At 45.2% G+C, this 18461-nt stretch overlaps 1 protein-coding gene across 1 annotated transcript; it reads left to right on the forward strand.

The window, feature by feature from the left end:
* The first annotated feature begins 11577 nt into the window (after positions 1-11577).
* LOC135371466 (uncharacterized) lies at positions 11578-12948 on the forward strand. The gene has a single exon (XM_064605517.1). The coding sequence runs from the start codon at positions 11578-11580 to the stop codon at positions 12946-12948; it is 1371 nt and encodes a 456-aa protein (XP_064461587.1).
* Positions 12949-18461: the final 5513 nt, after the last annotated feature.

Consider the following 18461-nt stretch of genomic DNA (forward strand, 5'->3'; position numbering starts at 1 on the left):
TAACGAAAACTGTTAGCTACCAAAGCTTTCTAAGCAGGGCGACAACAATCGTCAGCGGCTGTAGACTGCAGTGCAAGTCACTGGGAGTGGAAGCTTGAAAACGTACGCGAGGACATGACACTGGTCACGCACGACAAGACTGCATATGGGATTGATGCCGTCGAAGATACAGCTAGCAGAGCTTGCATAAAAGCACGGGCCACAGTTAAACTGATCTCAAACTCAGACGAGTCTGGCACTTTCGACCGCTGGTCCCCGAAATATCGAACCTGGGATTAAGGGCAATGTGCACTCAGGGATGGTGCCTTAATAGGGCATACCTCACGTTCGGTTTGTCCTCCAATGGAAGATACGCTTATGGGAGCAACGTTGAATTGTCGATCACAGGCAGTAAATTTTCACGACCCCTGTACGAAATTCTCCGTAGGGCCCTGCTTGCGACTGGCAGGTGATACTCTGAGCATCTCATGTCATTTCGAGCCGACTAGCGCACACTACGTGCTTTAGACGGGTTGTAACACTTCCTCAGATGTGTTGAAGGGTATCGTTCACGCATTGTACTCTCTGTCAAAACATTGAAAAAAAAAAAAAAAAGTTTGCTCTGGCTAGGTTAGTCCGGAAGATGGGCGCGCCCGAGAAACAGCGCCGCACGGCTGTGACGTCACGTACCCCACTTTCCCATTTGGCTTGTGATGCGTGCCCCCCGTCTCATGACGCGGACAGGATCCGTCTGTGACATCACGTCTGTCATTCCTTTGGCATCCGCTTTATCCGTGCCTGTTAATCATGTGACTTTGAAATTCTGGATATCAGATTCCGTCAGGTGATAGAATAGTTTTGTATGCTTTTCTGACACAGCTTAAGACCAACTGTATTAACCCTTTAAAGGATGCTGATATAAGACCTGTAGACTACTTCATAGACATAGGTGGGCGCCCTCACGGCTTTTCGTGCCTTATCAGTGCCTTCATGAGTGCACTGATAAGGCGTGAAAAACCGGTGAGGGCGCCCACCTATGTTCATAGACGAAAGTTCAAAAATTATTTTCTCAGCTTTAAAGGCACCTTTCTCAAACTTTCGGATATTGAACTTTGGGAACCATAGTACGTTTCTGGGCTGGCCACATTCTTCTCTCATCCACAATTTTTAGTAGCTGGGTTTGAATTTGATGAAATTTTGCCCCAGTAGCATGTTCAAAAATTATTTTCGCTTTGAAGTGAAAAATGGCAGACCGATACAATACTTAACCCCAACTCAGCAAAAAAAAAATTTGGAACTCTGCTATCTGTGGTTAAGCGTGAAAAAAATTTCTAAGTTAGAAATTTTGCACGTATTTTAGATGCATTTGAGTTATGTCTGTGAGCACACAGTGTTTTCAGTTTTTGTACATTCAAACCATCACTTCATCTCCAACTGAGTTGACAAAGATGCAACCTTTCACCGTAACGTCATCAGCACCGTTGGTTTTGGCAGGGGGTCCCGCCCAATGTTGGTAGCTTCAACAGGGAATATCAGGAAGAAAAAGGTTTTAAGGCAAAAAATGCTTTTACCCTAGAGTTTTTACCGCCCATTACAAAGCCACGTCAATTTCAGAAGTGCAATCCGTGATGGTCAAATTTAAGCCTCAAACGTTTGGCATGGAATGACCGAACTGTTTGTTTTGGCCAATTCTGAGCGCATTCAGGGCGGCAAAGACGGGATGCATAGCAGTCAATTTGCTTTTTTTTTTTCCTGCTGGATATCTGACAGGTGGGCAACCTATCTACAAGTTGTGGCTGACTTGTCACAACTAGTCGCTGCTTTAAAAAAATGTCAAACTTAGATGAAAGCGCTAAAGTAAGGGCACTTGAAAATGTTGTCACACTGTACCAGAGGTGGGCAAAACTGCTCACGGTTTTTGCCCTCACTTCAATTTTCCTGGACGGAGTTTTGTCCTCACCTCACCTGCTTTTCGGAAAAGTTCCCTCACCATCCATCACAAAAATTTTGAAGAATTTTCCTCACCTCACCTCCCAACACATAATCAGAAAATTTTCCTCACCTGACCTCACAGTGAGGGTGCGTGCTCTCATCCCCCTCAAGAGGGTGAGACTCCAGGTGCATCACTAATTGTCTCGTTCACCGCCTTTATTTGACAACAGATAAGTTCAGCGTTCAAGTGGCGGTCAAATCGAAGCGCAGCTTTGTAGATCATAATGGTATGAGCATCACGTAATCAGTGCACGCAATGGTGTGCCCATATCACCCCTACTTTTCGTGGGAGCTGCAACCACGGTGTAGATCCATCGTGAAGGGTGGTGGTCGTGTTAACCTTGTTGGTGCAGTCAGCCTGCAGTACTGTGGCTTGTCCCACCCCTGTGTGTTCGTTGGTACGGACTTAGTTCGGGTATGGCATTCACGTGGCACCCATTGCGAGTACAAGCCAATAAGCAGCGATTACTGACAGTGAAGAGCAACGACTTCCGTCCTTCGGTTTGCAACAGTCGCCGGAACAATAAAGAAAGAAAAGAAGAAAGCCCTATCTACTACCATTTCCAAACTGGCTTTATACCACGTAAAATTTTCAGTAAATCTTTCCTTTCCTTCCCTCGGCACAGGAAAAAAGAATCCTCACCTCAGAAAATTTAAAGAAATTTTTCCTCACCTCACCTCAATCATTGCTACCAATGTTGCCCCTCACCCCACCTCAAATTCTATGAGATGAGGGAACCCTCACCCTCACCAGCCCTTGTGAGGGTGCCCACCTCAGCACTGCATATACACCACAGGCAGGTAATACATATAGTTGCTTTTTCCTCTCGAAGCTCTTTCTGTTGGCAACAGTATCATTATGGTGCCGTCTGTGGTTGTAAACATATTGCCCAAAGTCCAGAAGCAGTTTCAGAGAACTACCAGATTTTACATTTCCTAGTTAATGCATACTTTGTACCCCATTTCAGACATCAAATTTAACTATACTTGACGTGAAATATGTCCCCAGAGCTTAGAAATGCAGCAACTCAAGGCGCATTGCGCCTTTCTTTGGTGCCGCACGCTCCTCGTGCAGTCATATCAGCCTTATCATAATCGCGATCATTGCCACGCAACTTTAGTGTTTTGGTTTGGAGGCAGACACGCCAGCCACGGTACACAGTTTCGTGGATGTTGTAGGCGCGAGGCTTTATTTGAGTGCGAAATTCCGAAGTCAAACACAGGTATTCCCCTGGAGGGTACCGACTGCACCGGCTTTTCAGCATGGCATGTACACCTAGCAAATTATACAAACTCGTGTATCGTAGGAACCTGCATTTTGGGGGTCCATTTTAGGGGAGAAACCTTGTATTACGTAGGAAGATGGTACACGATGGTATACGGCGAGAAAATACGGTACTATAAGTGCATGCATTACAATAGGGGCTCACTGTACATAAGAAGACGTGCCTCGATAGCACAGCTGTGCTTCTCAAAAATTTCACAGAGCGAAATTTCACGGAATCACGGAAGCTTCGGGTCTGCAACCATGATAACGCTTGGCAGCGAAAACAGCTTTGAACAACAACTGTGTGTATTACAGATCTGGGCACTGTGCGCTGCATACCAGGAGACTTTGATCTGCGGTCATTTTAGAGCTTTCACCCAGTTCGGCATCTTTTCAGGACATGACTAGTATTTAAAAAACAAATCAGAAGTTATAAATTTATTGTCCACCTACCAGAGCTTCAGCAGAAAAAAAAATATATATATATATATATATATATATATATATATATACAGGGTGTCCACGCTAAATGTGAACAGGACATCTCATAACTCGACCTGCCGCGGAAAAATTGGTGCCGTTGCTTGAACGCTTGTGTAAGAAACAGGTGCTGCATTGCAAGGTCCACGTGTTTCTTATACAAGATTCTCAGGAAATGTATCAGTTAGCCTATGACAGCACATCTTTTCGGAGATCCTGTTCACATTTAGCGTGGACACACTGTATATATATATATATACAGGGTGAGGCACGAAACGCGTCACGAAATTTTTTTTAAAGAGGGCGATAAAAGAAAAACGAAAGCTATTTTTCTGCAACTTGAGTAAGAAACAGGTTCTACATCATAAGTAGCACGTGTTTCTTAATCAAGTTGCAGAAAAGCAGCGCTCGTTTTTCTTTTATCGCCCTCTTTAAAAAAAATTTCGTGACACGTTTCGTGCCTTACCCTGTATATACACACATGTATACATGATGGCCGCGTCACCCATTCTAGGTGCATTCAAAGTAGGTTGAAACAAACATGCGCAAATACACCCCGCGTTCCTCTACTCCTCTCTCTCGAGAACAGCTACAGACTCAAGGTTGCTTTTCCAGCTGGTGCAAAGTGTTAAAAATGCGCCTTGACACATCAAAGCAGACATACCAGGCTGCGAAAGCATTTTCTTTTTTGTTGGACACTCTTAGGTTTTCCAGTTACTTCAGATGTGCTCCGCTTTTGCAAATGGGATTTGAGCCGTTGCTCCTCAACGACAGGCACATTTGACAGCTTCTTCCGCTGGTTCTTTGTTCGGAACCTCAGTGCCCTCTGCCAAGAGTCCTGCAGCAGAAGGCCGTTGCTTTCAATTGAGGTTTCACGTCTGCTAGGCAAGCAGTTGTGGAGCAGATGAGAAATAGTCGTTGATGCATATTAACTAAAGTATCAGAGGAGTAAGGAATCTAACGTCCGGGCAATTCCGTGTGAAAACACCCCGAGTCTCAGCTCTAGCCCAACACACAAAAAGGAAGCAGGTGGGGTGCTCCTGCTCAAAATGCTGGGAGTAGATGTCTAATAATTTCAGCACACTGCTAAGAACATATGTTGCCAGCCGGTGCCCTTCAAAAACCGATGGTCCTATATGCCCGACTAACAGGCAGACGTGACAGAAACCAAATCCCCTGAAGTGACAACCAGAGGTGCACTGCTGTAAGGTGCCCAAACAAAATTTCGAATGAATTAGTGACAAACTTGGTAAGCAAACGGCTATTTATCATTAGAGTGCAGATTTTCATGCAAATGCATGGTTTTTCCCTCGATATGGTCCTGCATCTGGGCAGTGAGAAACTGCTTTTCGACTTTGTTTGGAGCCGATTACGATGATTTTATGTTGCATATAAACGCATATACTGCACGTTAGTGCATGTTTGCATAAAAATGCATGAATAGTGCATATTTTGGTGTATTTACGGTCGATCGCTCAGGACAGAATAAGCGAGAGACAGCCAGGCGTAGCAATTTATGACATGTCTTCCATGTGAAATGTTTCCAATGTTCCGAGAGTTGTATACCAGTACATGATGCATGATGGCCCAAAAGGGTGCAGCGCAGTTTTGATAACCACAAATGCTTGAGAGCACAATTCTCCTATTTGTTTCTTTATTTATTTAGCTGCGCATGCAATGTGTCTTGGAGCTGCAGGACACGCCTGTGGCAGCGTTTTCATGCGGGAGATCCCATAGGAAAAGTGCATATATGGAGCATTTTTAGTGCATATTTTGGCGATTTACTGCATATTTCGGGAGTTTTTAGTGCATATTTGTCCGCACTCTATTTATCATTAATCAATCAATAGCCCAATCAGGATTAAATTGTACAGGCAACCGCTGCGCCCAGGCAGTGCCCTAAAGTCAGCTTCGACCATCATTTGGGTGCGTAGCGGTGAAGCCAACCTCCAATGATTCGAACCCCTCTGCATTCGGTTGCCATGCTTCACAGTCATCCCGTATGAAACGCTGCCCTCCGTTCACCATCTTGACTATCCACACACCCGTAGCTGCCTTTGTAGCTAAGATGTACTTTGCTCACAAGACAAGGGAAAACAAGGATGGGTGATATGTTTTCAAAAGAACGTATCACATTTTACGCTTGTGTTTGCAAACGTGACAGTGAAAATAACAAAAAGCAACTGAACTCACAAAGCCAGTTCCTGTGGAATCCCTCAGTGCTGGGTACGCATATACCAACTGCCGAGCTGCTTCGTAGTACAGGTTCTTGCGGCCTGGGTATCTGTCGAGCAGCAGTCACATAACAGGCGTTAATAAGCAAACATAATCTTTGATAGTTGTGACCCTCAGTGATCAGCATCAGCTACAACTGAAGCAGATAAATGAGAACTACCAGCTACTCCAATTAAAACTTTTGAACTAACTTTAAAAATTGTTAATCCAGATTGCAATGCTACTGCAATTACTGTAACTAATTTCTGGCAAGAATGAACACAGGCAGGGTCTCTGCCAGATTCTGACAAAAAATGCAGAAGCAGGCATTCAAAGTTTACCAGAGGCCTTCCAATGTATTTGGAAACGTGTGTACAGTCAACCCTCGTTTTATGAACACTCGGTTTCGGAATTTCCTTGGTTTATGAATGACACCTGGTGGGACCAAACTTCATTTCTCTTGTATTTCTTCCTTCTGTTATGAATCCCCCGATTAATGAACCATTTTTGGGGGGACTGAGGGTGTTCATGAATGAGAGTTGACTGTATAGGGAGCATTCGACAAACTGGTGGCGCCGCGGCCGCTACCGTAGACTGGTGGCACGATGGCTGGTCGGCGTGTTTGCTGTGTGGGATCAGTTTATTTTTATTCAGACGCGTTTTTGTGCCTTGAAACGCACTAACGACCTCAAGACTGTGGATGTGGACTGTGTTCTTTTCGCGTGTTCACTCGACAATCATCGACATGCAGACAGGTAAAGCGTGGTCTCGTTGAACATGCCGAACAAAGCACCCACATGCTTGCCGCCTTGCCTTGCGTGCATATGGCTGGTAGTGTTTACTATGCAAGGAGTGAGCACAAGATACTCGATTTTGTCGATGTTGGGCCCCATGAAGAGGAATTGCATCTGTATCTTTCCAGTCCCATCGTTGTAGGTTTTGTTTAACTCAGTCTGTTGGAACAGTGGAATGGAACAGCTGGACAATCACACCGTGCCGATGAGTAAACCATTCCACAATCAGCGGAAGTAGTCAATGGTTGAAACGTCTGATTGTAAAACACAGACTTGTGTTTGGTGGGTCAGTGGGACTGCTTGCAAGTTCTCAGATTACCCATAGCATTACCACGTATGCATAGGAGATAAGTCTCAGCACAGTTTAAACTTGCAGAGAGGCCGAGATATGATTGCCACTCCCTAAGTGAATGCAGTTATGCTTGTAATAAAGTCGTCATACTATTTCCCGAAGCGTGTGAGCATCTGATGTTTGACTCCACATTATTCAGCTTTCAGTCTACACGTTTCGAATGTTCGGCCTCTCGTTATCACAAACAGGACACGTCACGAGCAGATAAAAGAGAGGAAATGGGCGATGTTTTTGTGTTACTAATGTTGCAAACAGGTGTTATATTCGTCATGTAGCACTTGTTTGTCACACAGGCACCACAAAATCGCGTCGGTTTTCCTTTATCAGTCGTTTTCCTCTAAAAGAAGAGAGGATGTGGTATGTCGCCATATTTCGCCTCAGCTTTGCGGCACACCGAACTATGGATGGAAAAATATTCCAAAAGCCAGGTGAGGTCATGATGAGAAGAGAACGAAGTTACACCACCGGCTTGACACAACAAAATAACCTCCTCTCATTTTGCTTTCACGGATAATGACTCCCACATGGGAGGGTCTGTATTAAATTATTTTGTTGTGTCAGTTCGGTGCGCAACTTCGTTGTCTTCTCATCATACCGAACTGTTAGATGAGACAATCTGGCATTAAACTGGCACACGTGGCCCAGAGCAGCGTACACCTGAGATACCGGAATTACATGCCCCTCCGACGGAGACTATTGCAAATGCATTTTCGCCTCTCTACGGTCACAGGAAAACGACAATAACTTCTGCAGATGTTGGTGGTAAATACAGTATTGTAGACATTTGTCACTGCATATGCAATCCCTTTTTTGCAGATATAATCAGCAACTAAAAACATGTTGCAGCTACAGTGTCATTAAGCTACTTAGAATTATGTCTGCAAAGTTGAAGTGTATGGAGCTAAAGCCATTTGGGTTTCGAATACAAAAAGTGTGTTTTTACATTTTACAAATGTCTATGGAGAACTCGCAATGCAACCTATCTTTTTTTAACACTCAGGCCTACCCTGACACGAATATGGAGCTGAGTTTAAATTATTCAACTCTGACCGAAAACGTCATTTTTCCACTATGATGATGTGCGCTATACGCACTGCATCATCTGCACTCTGCTTGCTGATATTTCCATTGTTCCCAATGAGGCACACAAAAGTTGCCATTACGCAGACTCGACAGCCGTGCACACGGTAGGCTTAAGCTGGCACACGCACAGTAGAGCATATAGCAATTTCCAGTTTGTGTGCACTACGTAGTGCATACAGAATCAATCTTGCGGAATATACAATGTCGCAGTTCACTTTAAAAAATCTAGGTTAACTGCAACTTCTAAATAACACACAGTTAAGTAGTCGTAACCATGATGTAACTACTGCACAAGCTGTTCAACCACATGCAGCTAAAATACTGGCCATCACTGGACACAATCGCATGCACGAGTTAAAAAGAACTGTTACAACTGTCAAACAGGTAGGGTGCAGACCGGCTTCAAACAGGGGAGCACATGTCAGCTGGTGCATACAGATAGCTGGAAACAAGACTGAAATGATCCACAGCCGTGTACAAAGGGCAGATTGGTTCTGTTCATCCTAAGTGGCGTGATGCTCCAGAGAAGCCAAAATGTGCACAAGTAGATTAGTATGCGGCGACCCTCACTTGAACGGGAAAGTGGATCACTGAATCTTATTTCCAGCGTATTACCGCAAGATAACACATGCTTTGGCACATAAGGGAAGCTTGTGTACCATTGTCATTGTAGCACGGTTCAGCTCCTGTGACTTACAAGTCGTATCGCAGAAGGTCAGCATGCAGCCACTTCACGATCCGGTTTCGGATGGCAGAGGTAATGTCCGACTGACCGAGGCTTTTAATGCAATCGACGTCGAAGGAGGGCTCCGGGAGGACATACAGTCGAGCAGGTGGCCTAACAGTTGGCTCCCTTCACAAAGACAAGCTTTATGGCAACCATCAAGTTGCATCCAAGAACAGACTGAATATCTTCCACAAAGAACTGAATCATTGCAATTACACTTTTTCCATTACTTATCGGGCGCCCCTTCAAACTCTGTGTAATGTAATAAATCATGAAAAACACTCACACGACAACACACAATGATTGATCAGCAGGGCATGGTTGCTCGGGTGAATTTACCAGGATGTTGATTTTATCCAAGTTTTCCACACGATCACTGCCGTCCATGTCCACGTATTCTTCGAATGTTCGGTTGTACAACTGAAAAACACAGGAGCACTATACCTAGACTCGAACATATGTGGCGAATTGAAACCGTGAGTAGCACCAAACCGAAAGTTGCAAATACCAACGCCTAATTTTTTTTTGCGCTCATATACAACGCTCGTCACTGTCTCGAAATCCAACACAGGTGCTGTGAAAACGCCCGCATTTAACGATGAGTTTCGATATTGCTAGTATTGTAAGTCGCTTGCACTGAACTACCTATTTCTTGCCAGGTACTCCTCGCGGCACGGTTGTCAGAAACCTCGGTTTCATGCCTTAAGAACTCACGATGAGTTGCTGGTAAATTTGTGTGAGAAAAGTAGCAGCAAACAGGCGGCATAAGCATGGTGCCACCAGAAACCGCATAAGCGTCGTCATTGCTTACAATGCATATAAGCCAGGTTTTAGAGCACCATGTCAAAAGCAGTACATAACGTACCCAATGCACTGTAAGTCAAGTGTCAATGCTGAACTAAAGCACATGATAAGAGCACGCAGTACTTACGTACCTGTACGGTCAACGATGAACCGGGTGACACGCCGCTGCCCAGGTCCGATGATAAGAATGCTTTCCGAACTTCATGGACGTCACGATTCCCACAAATACGCATGATCTTTTTGTGATTGTTCCACATAACTAAGCAATCCACAGATCCCATAATGAAAATTGCACGGATTCACAGGATTGAGATCTCCACGTGAAGAAAAAGCAACCGCCAACTTCCAAACTAGCCAACTCCAAACCGCCAAACGTCAAACAGACCGGAAACCGGAAAGGCGCTTGCTTTGGATTGGATACGCGATGCGAGTCGTGCTCTGCCGAATGCCCAACATTGTTTCCTTGCATTTTCTTGTATCCCATGTGCGGATTCCAATATATTTCGTTTGCGCTTCATTATAGCCCCCGATAACAAAGACAACATATGCAAGATATGCTCACGAGAAAATGAACGACGGTGGCGTGAGCCATAGCCGAGCCGACGTCGAGCCAGAGCAAGCCGAGGCTATTGTTTTTACGATTTATATCCTGACCGGTGATCACCGTGCCGGTGGTAAACAGAACTGTCCGCTCAGTATGTCATGCAAGTAACACGAGAATATTTGGCACCACGAGGATGTCTGTGTTCTACTGCTCGAGATGCCCTTTTTTTGCCTCGGACTATCAAGATGTGCTACGTCATATGGGATATACGCATTCCCACGAACACGGATTCTTTGTTACGTGCGGTTTCCAAGGGTGCCCTCGCACGTTTTACAAATACAGATCATTGATGAAACATTTCAGACGTGATCACCGGGCGGGAGTTAATGCATTTGAGCAAAGTGAGGATATTGAAGGCGATGATGACGGCCGTGCACACGCTGCTGATACTGTTGGAGATGCCACTAATGCTACTCAGGCTCAAGCATCATTCGACATAGGTTCGTCATCCCAAGAGGATAATCCTCAGGAGCAGCATGAGACGGGCGCCACGGACATTGATTCATTTTTATGCACAATGAGGAAACATCTAGCCATGCTGTATATGAAATCAACAGAGGTACACAGATTGCCGCGTACCGTAGTTATGAGCGTCTTCAGTGATTTTAAAGTTTTTCTGGAACTTCTACTTCAGTTCATCGAGCAACAAGTGAGAATGGCAGCGGAGCAGAATATACAGCATGACTTACACGCGAGTCTGCTCGCATTGCTCCGAGCTGACCTACCAGAGCTGCTCTGGGCTCCTATCAAAAGCAATCACATGTTCATCAAGTATGTCAAGGAGACACTACCATACACGGCACCTCAAGCGATTAGTCTCAGAGAATCCACGCCTCCTAATCATCTCCTTTACTATGTCCCAATAGGCAGCGTATTGGCGAATATGCTTGCCGCAGGTGACATGATGGATCACATCCTGGGTGCATGCGCCGAACCTAGAAACAGTGCTGTGCTTACTGACATTCTTGACGGTGACTACGTACGGGAGAGGGCCATCCTGCATACGAGCGACGTTGAATCTGTTGTGCTGCTTTTGTACACTGACGAATTGGAGCTTGTTAATCCGCTTGGGTCAGCTGCTGGGGTACACAAGATTCTTGCTGCGTATTTTACTGTGGTAAACTTGCACCCCAAGTATCGGTCACGGCTAAGTTCCATTCATCTGGTCATGCTGGTGAAGTACTCGCATGTGAAACTGTATGGGATTGAGAAAATACTTCAACCGCTCATCGACGACATCAAGAGTATGCACGAAAATGGGCTCGAATTTTCTGTGACGGAATGACAAGGAGGGTCAGAGTCTGCCTCTTGGGTGTTGTGGGGGACAACTTATCGCTCAACCGCATAGGAGGCTTCAGCAGCTCATTCTGTAGCGGCCACTTTTGTAGGTTCTGTATGACGGACTCCAGAAACATCAATCAGGTAACCATTGAACACAGCTGCCACATACGCAAAGCTGAGGAGCACGAAAGCCATGTCATCGCTGTTGAAGCTGACCGCACAAACTCAAGGCTTTATGGAGTGATGAACAGGTCACCATTATTACAACTGCCTGGCTTTGACGTCACACTACAACTGTTGCCGGATGTCATGCATGATGTCCTTGAAGGCGGCATTGGGTTTCTCTTGAAGCATGTGCTGAGGTCCCTCGCAGCTTCAGGCATAATATCTGCATCGAGTCTGAGCGTTATATCAACGTTCAGCTACGGTTTTCACGACGGAAAATGCAAGCCTGTTCCACTCTCAGAGTCCTTCCTTACGTCAGGCAGCTGCAACATAAAAGGAACGGCAAGTCAGAAGTGGTGCCTCTTTCGTTTGCTGCCCCAGATGATCAGCCAACTTGTTCCAGAGCAGAATCCGACTTGGCACCTGTACCTGCTCTACAGACACATTGTAGACATTATACTAGCAAACAAGGTCCCAGCAGATAGCATTGCATACTTGCAAGTCCAAATTGACAGCTTTCTTCAAAAATTCATTGAACTGTTTCCAGACCAGAAGTTGATTCCAAAGATGCATTTTCTTGTGCACTACCCCCGTTTCATCCGACTATTTGGGCCACCACGAATGTACTGGAGTATGAGATTCGAGTCAAAACACTCCTACTTCAAGAATATTGCAATGAAATCCAAATCCTTCGTTAACATCTGCAAGACAATGTCCACTAGAGGCCAACTTCTCCAGTCCTACGAACTTTCAGCCCCAACACTTTCGAAGCCGCTTGCAACTGGTGCCCAGAAGAGCGTACAGTGGTCAGACCTGCCCCATGCAGTGAAAGCGGTTTTTCCTCTTGCTGTTACAGAGGAGGAAAATGTAATCAGTGTCCAAACTGCGAGCATCGATGCCAGCGCGTACAGGGTGAGCGACGTATGCTGTATCGGCTGGGAAGAGGAAGCACCACTGTTTGGACAGGTATTCCTAATGGTTGTTCACAGAGGAACGCTCCTGGTCTGTGTCGAATTGCTTCACACTGTCCAGTTCAACCAGCACAGACACAGCTACGAGGTGGAACATTCGGGGCTGTATAGTCTGCTGTCTCCTGGACTCCACCCTGAATACACAGCCATGGATTTGTACAAGCACCAATGCAAGTACGAAGTGGTTCCGCACTTTGAGCTATATGAGCAAGACACACTCACATCCACTGCGTGAACGTGTAGAGTGTTATTTCCTTGAAGTATCTGCAGGGTTCAGTGGCAGGAAAGAAGAGTGTGTCTTCATAATGTTACCCTCCCTTCCCACACCTTTGTTTGTTTTCTCATCATGTAAATAATGCGTTTACAATATTATACCATTTTGTTTTTCATTTCCCCTTTTCCTTGATGTTTCATCCACAAGACATTTGGACAATTCCAGTGAGACTATCACTGTACGCTGGAACGACAAACGTGAATCCTGCAACTATCAGAGCACTGTGGCCCTGTTCAATATTGCAAATCAATCTTGTTTCTTTATAGACATTTTGTGAGAAAAGTACTTTGTACTTTTACTACTTAGTATTGCAGCAGTGTATTGTTGATTGTACTATTACCTTTCTTTGCCACATGCTTCTGCTTTGGGTTTGGAATAAACAAGAAACTAAAACATTAAGTGTGCTGTGCTCTTTTTCTTTCTGATACAATACCCAGAGCAAAATGCTGCAGATGAGTGGCAGATTTGTAATCAAGCTTGGAATAGATTGTGCAGTATAGCCAGCAGTGACTAACTTTCGTTAGAATCATAATGCTCAGCCACCTCATGCAAACCTGCATTAGCCCGATGTCAAGATCAGGATGTCGAACCGGCACCTGAACCGGGATCCTTGCCAAAACAAAACTCAAACCTCAACTACAATTTCGAGGACGCGTTTGGAACCAAACCGGAATTGAACTGAAAAAATAATAGTGGTGAACGGTCTGCAATGGAATGGTTCAGATATAGTGTGAAAGTTAGGTCCCATCTTCTTGAACTGCCAAATGGGATCCCCAGATGGTCAAAAATCCTTGCGGTTATGTGAAGCGTGCACTTCCTGTTCTTCTGAGGGCTCCTACGAGTAATGGGCACCATGAGAGGAGAGTGAGCTCATAGACCTCATATTCGTAACATTAGATGCGTCGCAGGTGCCGGGGGGGGGGGGGGGGAGGGGGACAAGCGAACTTGGAATGTTGCCAAAAGCCTCCTTTTGGGCGGGTAGGCGTCTTGCAGTAAGTCAAACCTGGTTCGCGCCATTCTCGTCCATTCTCAGGATTGGCGGCAACCCGAATTCTGGGAACGGGGACAAAATCTCGTCGGCGTAATATCGAAACCTTTATGTCATATGCAAGACAGCGACACAGTAATCGTGAAACAGGTTGCGCACCTTGCTAAAAGGCACTGCACTGAAAATCACGACAGAGCACAGTTTCGGTTTCTTTCTCATAGGCTACCATGTATAATTTTTTATTCGCCAGGGGAACAACAGAGATTAGAGGTAGGTGTGTGCTCCGTATTTTATTAAGTAAGTTACACGTCGAGGTAACCGAATCTGCTTGCGCACTTGCAAAAATTCTAACCGCTTTTCGCGAAAACGCGTTGTTAAGGAGCATTGCAGGGGAAGCACGCTTCCAGGCGAAATTGGCCGCCGATCCTGCTCGTTTATTATACTCTCATGACGGAGTACAGAAAGGGTCGAAGGAGTTACGATAACAGCAAGACGGAGTAACCGCGAGCGTGGGACTTTTCAATGGAGTTATCTTGACCCGGTGGGAGTAAAATAAACTTTTACTCCTGCTTAACTCCAGCTTGACTCCCTTTTTTCTCAGAGTGCAGAAGACGCGTACTTTCGCCTTATTGCGCGCGAAAAGGAAAATTATCCTGTGTATTATTTCCAGGTACCGTTACTTGAAGCTGCTGCCGGCTAGAAGAAACTGCGCAAGCCCCGTGCGCATATGCCCACTGATGTAGCCTGGAGGTAAATTAACATGCTGATGTGTTAGATTTACTTCTTGGTCCCACTTCAGTGCTTGAAGATACTGAATGCTAAACCGTTCGGCTGTAAATTTTGTATTCTAGGTGAAAAGATCTAAGAACATGCGTATAGGACATATCATGTGCTTCATATGCGTAAGTACTTGTCGATGTGGTGTTACTTGTACGATGTCGTGATTGTTGAACATGTTTTACGTGTTCTTGACCCCTGCCTCATTTGTTCGGTTCCAATCTGTTCCAGCAGAGATGGTCACTTCTGGGCACACCATCCTTGCCAAGTCGCGTGGAAAGGCATCCAAGACGCGCTTGGCCTTGGGTCACTTGCTGAAAGAAGACCCAGGAGGGGGGCATCTCTTTTGCGTGGTTTCTCGTGACCCTGAGTAAGTATTGCAATTTTTATCATCAATCAGTCTTCATCACTTTATCGTTTCACTCCTTCACTCTGCAGCAGCACATTTCAACGTAAAACTGATATTATTCTGGCTTATTTTCTTTAGCAGTATGTGCCGCTGTTCTTTAGTGACTGTAACACATGCTTGTAGTGTTCAAAACTTAAATGTCACACCTATGTCTAGAAAGGTAGAACCTAAGGAGCTGGTGTCCCAATTGTAACTTCACATGAAATTAGGGTATTTTATTGGGTTGGCATGCTGTTTGTCCACCTTTGAACATTAGCATTCCTTTGCGATTGAAATCGCGCATTTTTACCCACTTACAATTTGAGGCTATAAGTGCATGGCATTTTGGATAATGTTCGGTGTCCCTCTCCTTATTTTTTGTCGGAAACAAAGTCGTTGAGTAAAGCTACTGGTCGCTGGCTAGTACATGTAGCTACGTATCCTAATATATTGAGAGCTTCTGTTTCTCCCTAGCAGTAAGAAAGTGTAGTACCCTCTGTAAGGCTGGTGCACCGCGATGCTGTGCTCTGCTCGCCATAGTATTTGTTCCTCCAGAATGCAAGAAACATTACAGAGTTGTTTCTTTGTTATGACTATAGTCTAAAAACTCAGTAGTAAAGAAAGTCAGCTTTGGTCACAAAATGTTATACTGGTGTGACGTAATTGCAGTGTGCTGTTTCAAAATGATTTGTGGGTAAAATGGATGCGAGGCAAATGGGGAGGTGGTTCCAATCCTGTAATCCACCAACTTTGCGTATTTTTAGCTGCAAAATAACGAAATCCCCGACGAAACTGAACCCAAGCACTAGAAGCCACCATAGGTGAGAGTGCGAGGAAAAAATTCAAAGCCGTGAACGCGTTCGTTGGAGAGGCATTCAACGCCAAAATTGCTATGGCTGAAAGCACGTCGGATCTGCCATATTGTTTCGCAGATCGCTTTCTTCTCGGGAACTACGGAAAGTATAGAAAAAATACTTGCTGTTCCATGCCCAATGTGAGATAGGCTAAAACATATATTTTTTCAATAAAAATCATGTGGCCGGGCCACCCTGCCTGAGTTGAGATGGAACCACAGGAGGAATATACAGGTGTATATTCCCCAATTATTTGACACCCGTAAAATTGCCATGCGTGCAAGCGCGCTTTCGTATTTGGGTTGGGCAGCGCCCCCAAGATTCCATCCCGCATTAAAATAGCACACCCCTCTCACCCCCAAGGGAACAACCAATGAGAGCGCGTTACGCCAAAACATCTTCTTCAACCTCTGCCCCCCTGTCTGTTGTTTCGAGTGCTGATAAATTCTTCGATTTTCTTGGTGTAATCAAGAGATGCCTTACTAACGCAACTATCCCCTTCTTCCCAGATAAACCTAGCCTCCTGATTAAGAAGTTTCCCTCTTCCCAGCCGGGGAAACAGAGTTTGTGTTCCGCGATAATCTGGGGGCTGTTTTTCTGCAAACTTCGCAATCTTTTATGTGGTCTCTTAAAGTTGAAGATTGGGAGGTCGGCGTCGAATGCTCCTGCAACCTGATGTTGACGCATCTCTGTGTTTGCCCTATATACTGTTTCTTACAGCTTAAGGGTATTTTATAAACGACATTCCGTTTGCACCCGATTTTTGCACTGGTTTTGTGTTTGATTCCGCATTTTCGATCTTCTGAATTATTCACTTTTCTCGGAAGTGAACCCAGAGCACCCCCTTTCCTGAAAACAACGTTGAGCCCGAACTTTTTCCCTAGCTTTTTCAACCTATGTGCCGCAGTCTGCACATAAGGGATGACAGCGAAATTATTCTCTACTTCTTTTCTTTTTTGTCTTTTCCGTTGAACCACCTCCGCTAGAACACGATTGCATGAATCATAGAGCATATTATCAGGATACTTTTCAATTCAAACATGTACCAACCAGCCCAAACACTCGCACTGTTGATCCTCAACAAGTCCTCCTCCCTGCAATAAGTCAATATTTCCTCATTGAAAGGGAGTAGCCTCATCCTTCTTGCCTTTGTGTGTGAGGAAAAACACTGAACTGCTCGTTTGGGCTCTGACCAACAGGACAACGCTGCTTTGATTGTCGTCGTCTTTCCTCTCACTTTAATATATATTTTAGTCCCTCATGGTGGTGTACCAAGTACTGCCTTGTAGTGAGGTGAAGTGAATCCTTTGCAATGTGCCATCCAGCACACATCGAATACTGAGCTGCATAGAAAGCAGAGTGCTACAAAGTCACGTAGTTTCCCTAATATAAACAAATGCTTAAAAAAAGATAGTACAACAAGAAAAAAAGACATTCCAGTTAGTGTTTTACACGGGCCTGCACGGGCTGTCTGATTTGCATCTTCCTCTGTTTTTGTCAGTGGGGGGTGGCACAGCCCAAAGTCACATGCATAATAGCAACCCAATAAACCATAAGAAGTCCATGGACGTCCTCATCTGGTCCAGACGTCCTGGTCCAATTTAAACATCATTAGGACATCCATAGGTAGTGTCGCAAAGGCTGTCAATTGCATGACATCCTGAGGATTGTATTTTGACATTGTACTCTGGACGTAATGTGGGGCGAGTGTCACTTCAGTGGAATTATATATGCATGATACCAGGCACGTGCCCGATACAATATTTTTCAGTTTAAATTGACAAAAATTATTGCGTACAGTTTCCTATTTTTGCTTCTTGGGCCGCGATGGCTGCATAGGCTGCATGCCAACACGAACTCCCGCGTCCTTGGCTGTTCACCATGCCACCAGCCAGCGCTGTCATTCGCGCATGCGCAGTTTTGTTGTGTTCGCTGGGCGCTGGTTCGCTTTGCTTTGGCCGTAACGGACGTTTCTCAACGCGGCGAGTGGTACGCATGATCTCGAGCGTATTATTGTTTCGCTAAGTGCGCAGCTATTAGAGGGTTTGTACTGTTGTTCCCAGCTTATGCTGTCGTTCTAGCAACCCGTCTGAGAAAGAGCCCGTAAGGGGAAATGTTTCTGCCACCCCACAGCAGACCAGTCAGGCTCGTTTGAAATGTCAAGTGAGGACGCGGCCCTGTATCTGAAGCCAAAATCGCTCTTCGCCATGAGGAGTTTCGCCGTGTAAGGTGTGTAATCAATATAACTGTGACATAATATGTTCGGCTGTGCATTGCATTGCCATTGTAGATTTCACTCCATTTGCAGGCAATCTGACCAACGACAGGGAGATGGAACGCAAGATGAAACTGTGAGCGACTTTGTGCAGACGGCGTGTATATGTCTTGACACCTACTGCACATGGCTGTGCTGTCATCGTGTTTTCTGAAAAGATATTTCTTGCAGATTGGGCGTGTGTGGGGCAAC

Source organism: Ornithodoros turicata, unplaced genomic scaffold (genome assembly GCF_037126465.1).
Source record: "Ornithodoros turicata isolate Travis unplaced genomic scaffold, ASM3712646v1 Chromosome11, whole genome shotgun sequence".
Taxonomy (NCBI): Eukaryota; Metazoa; Arthropoda; class Arachnida; order Ixodida; family Argasidae; genus Ornithodoros; species Ornithodoros turicata.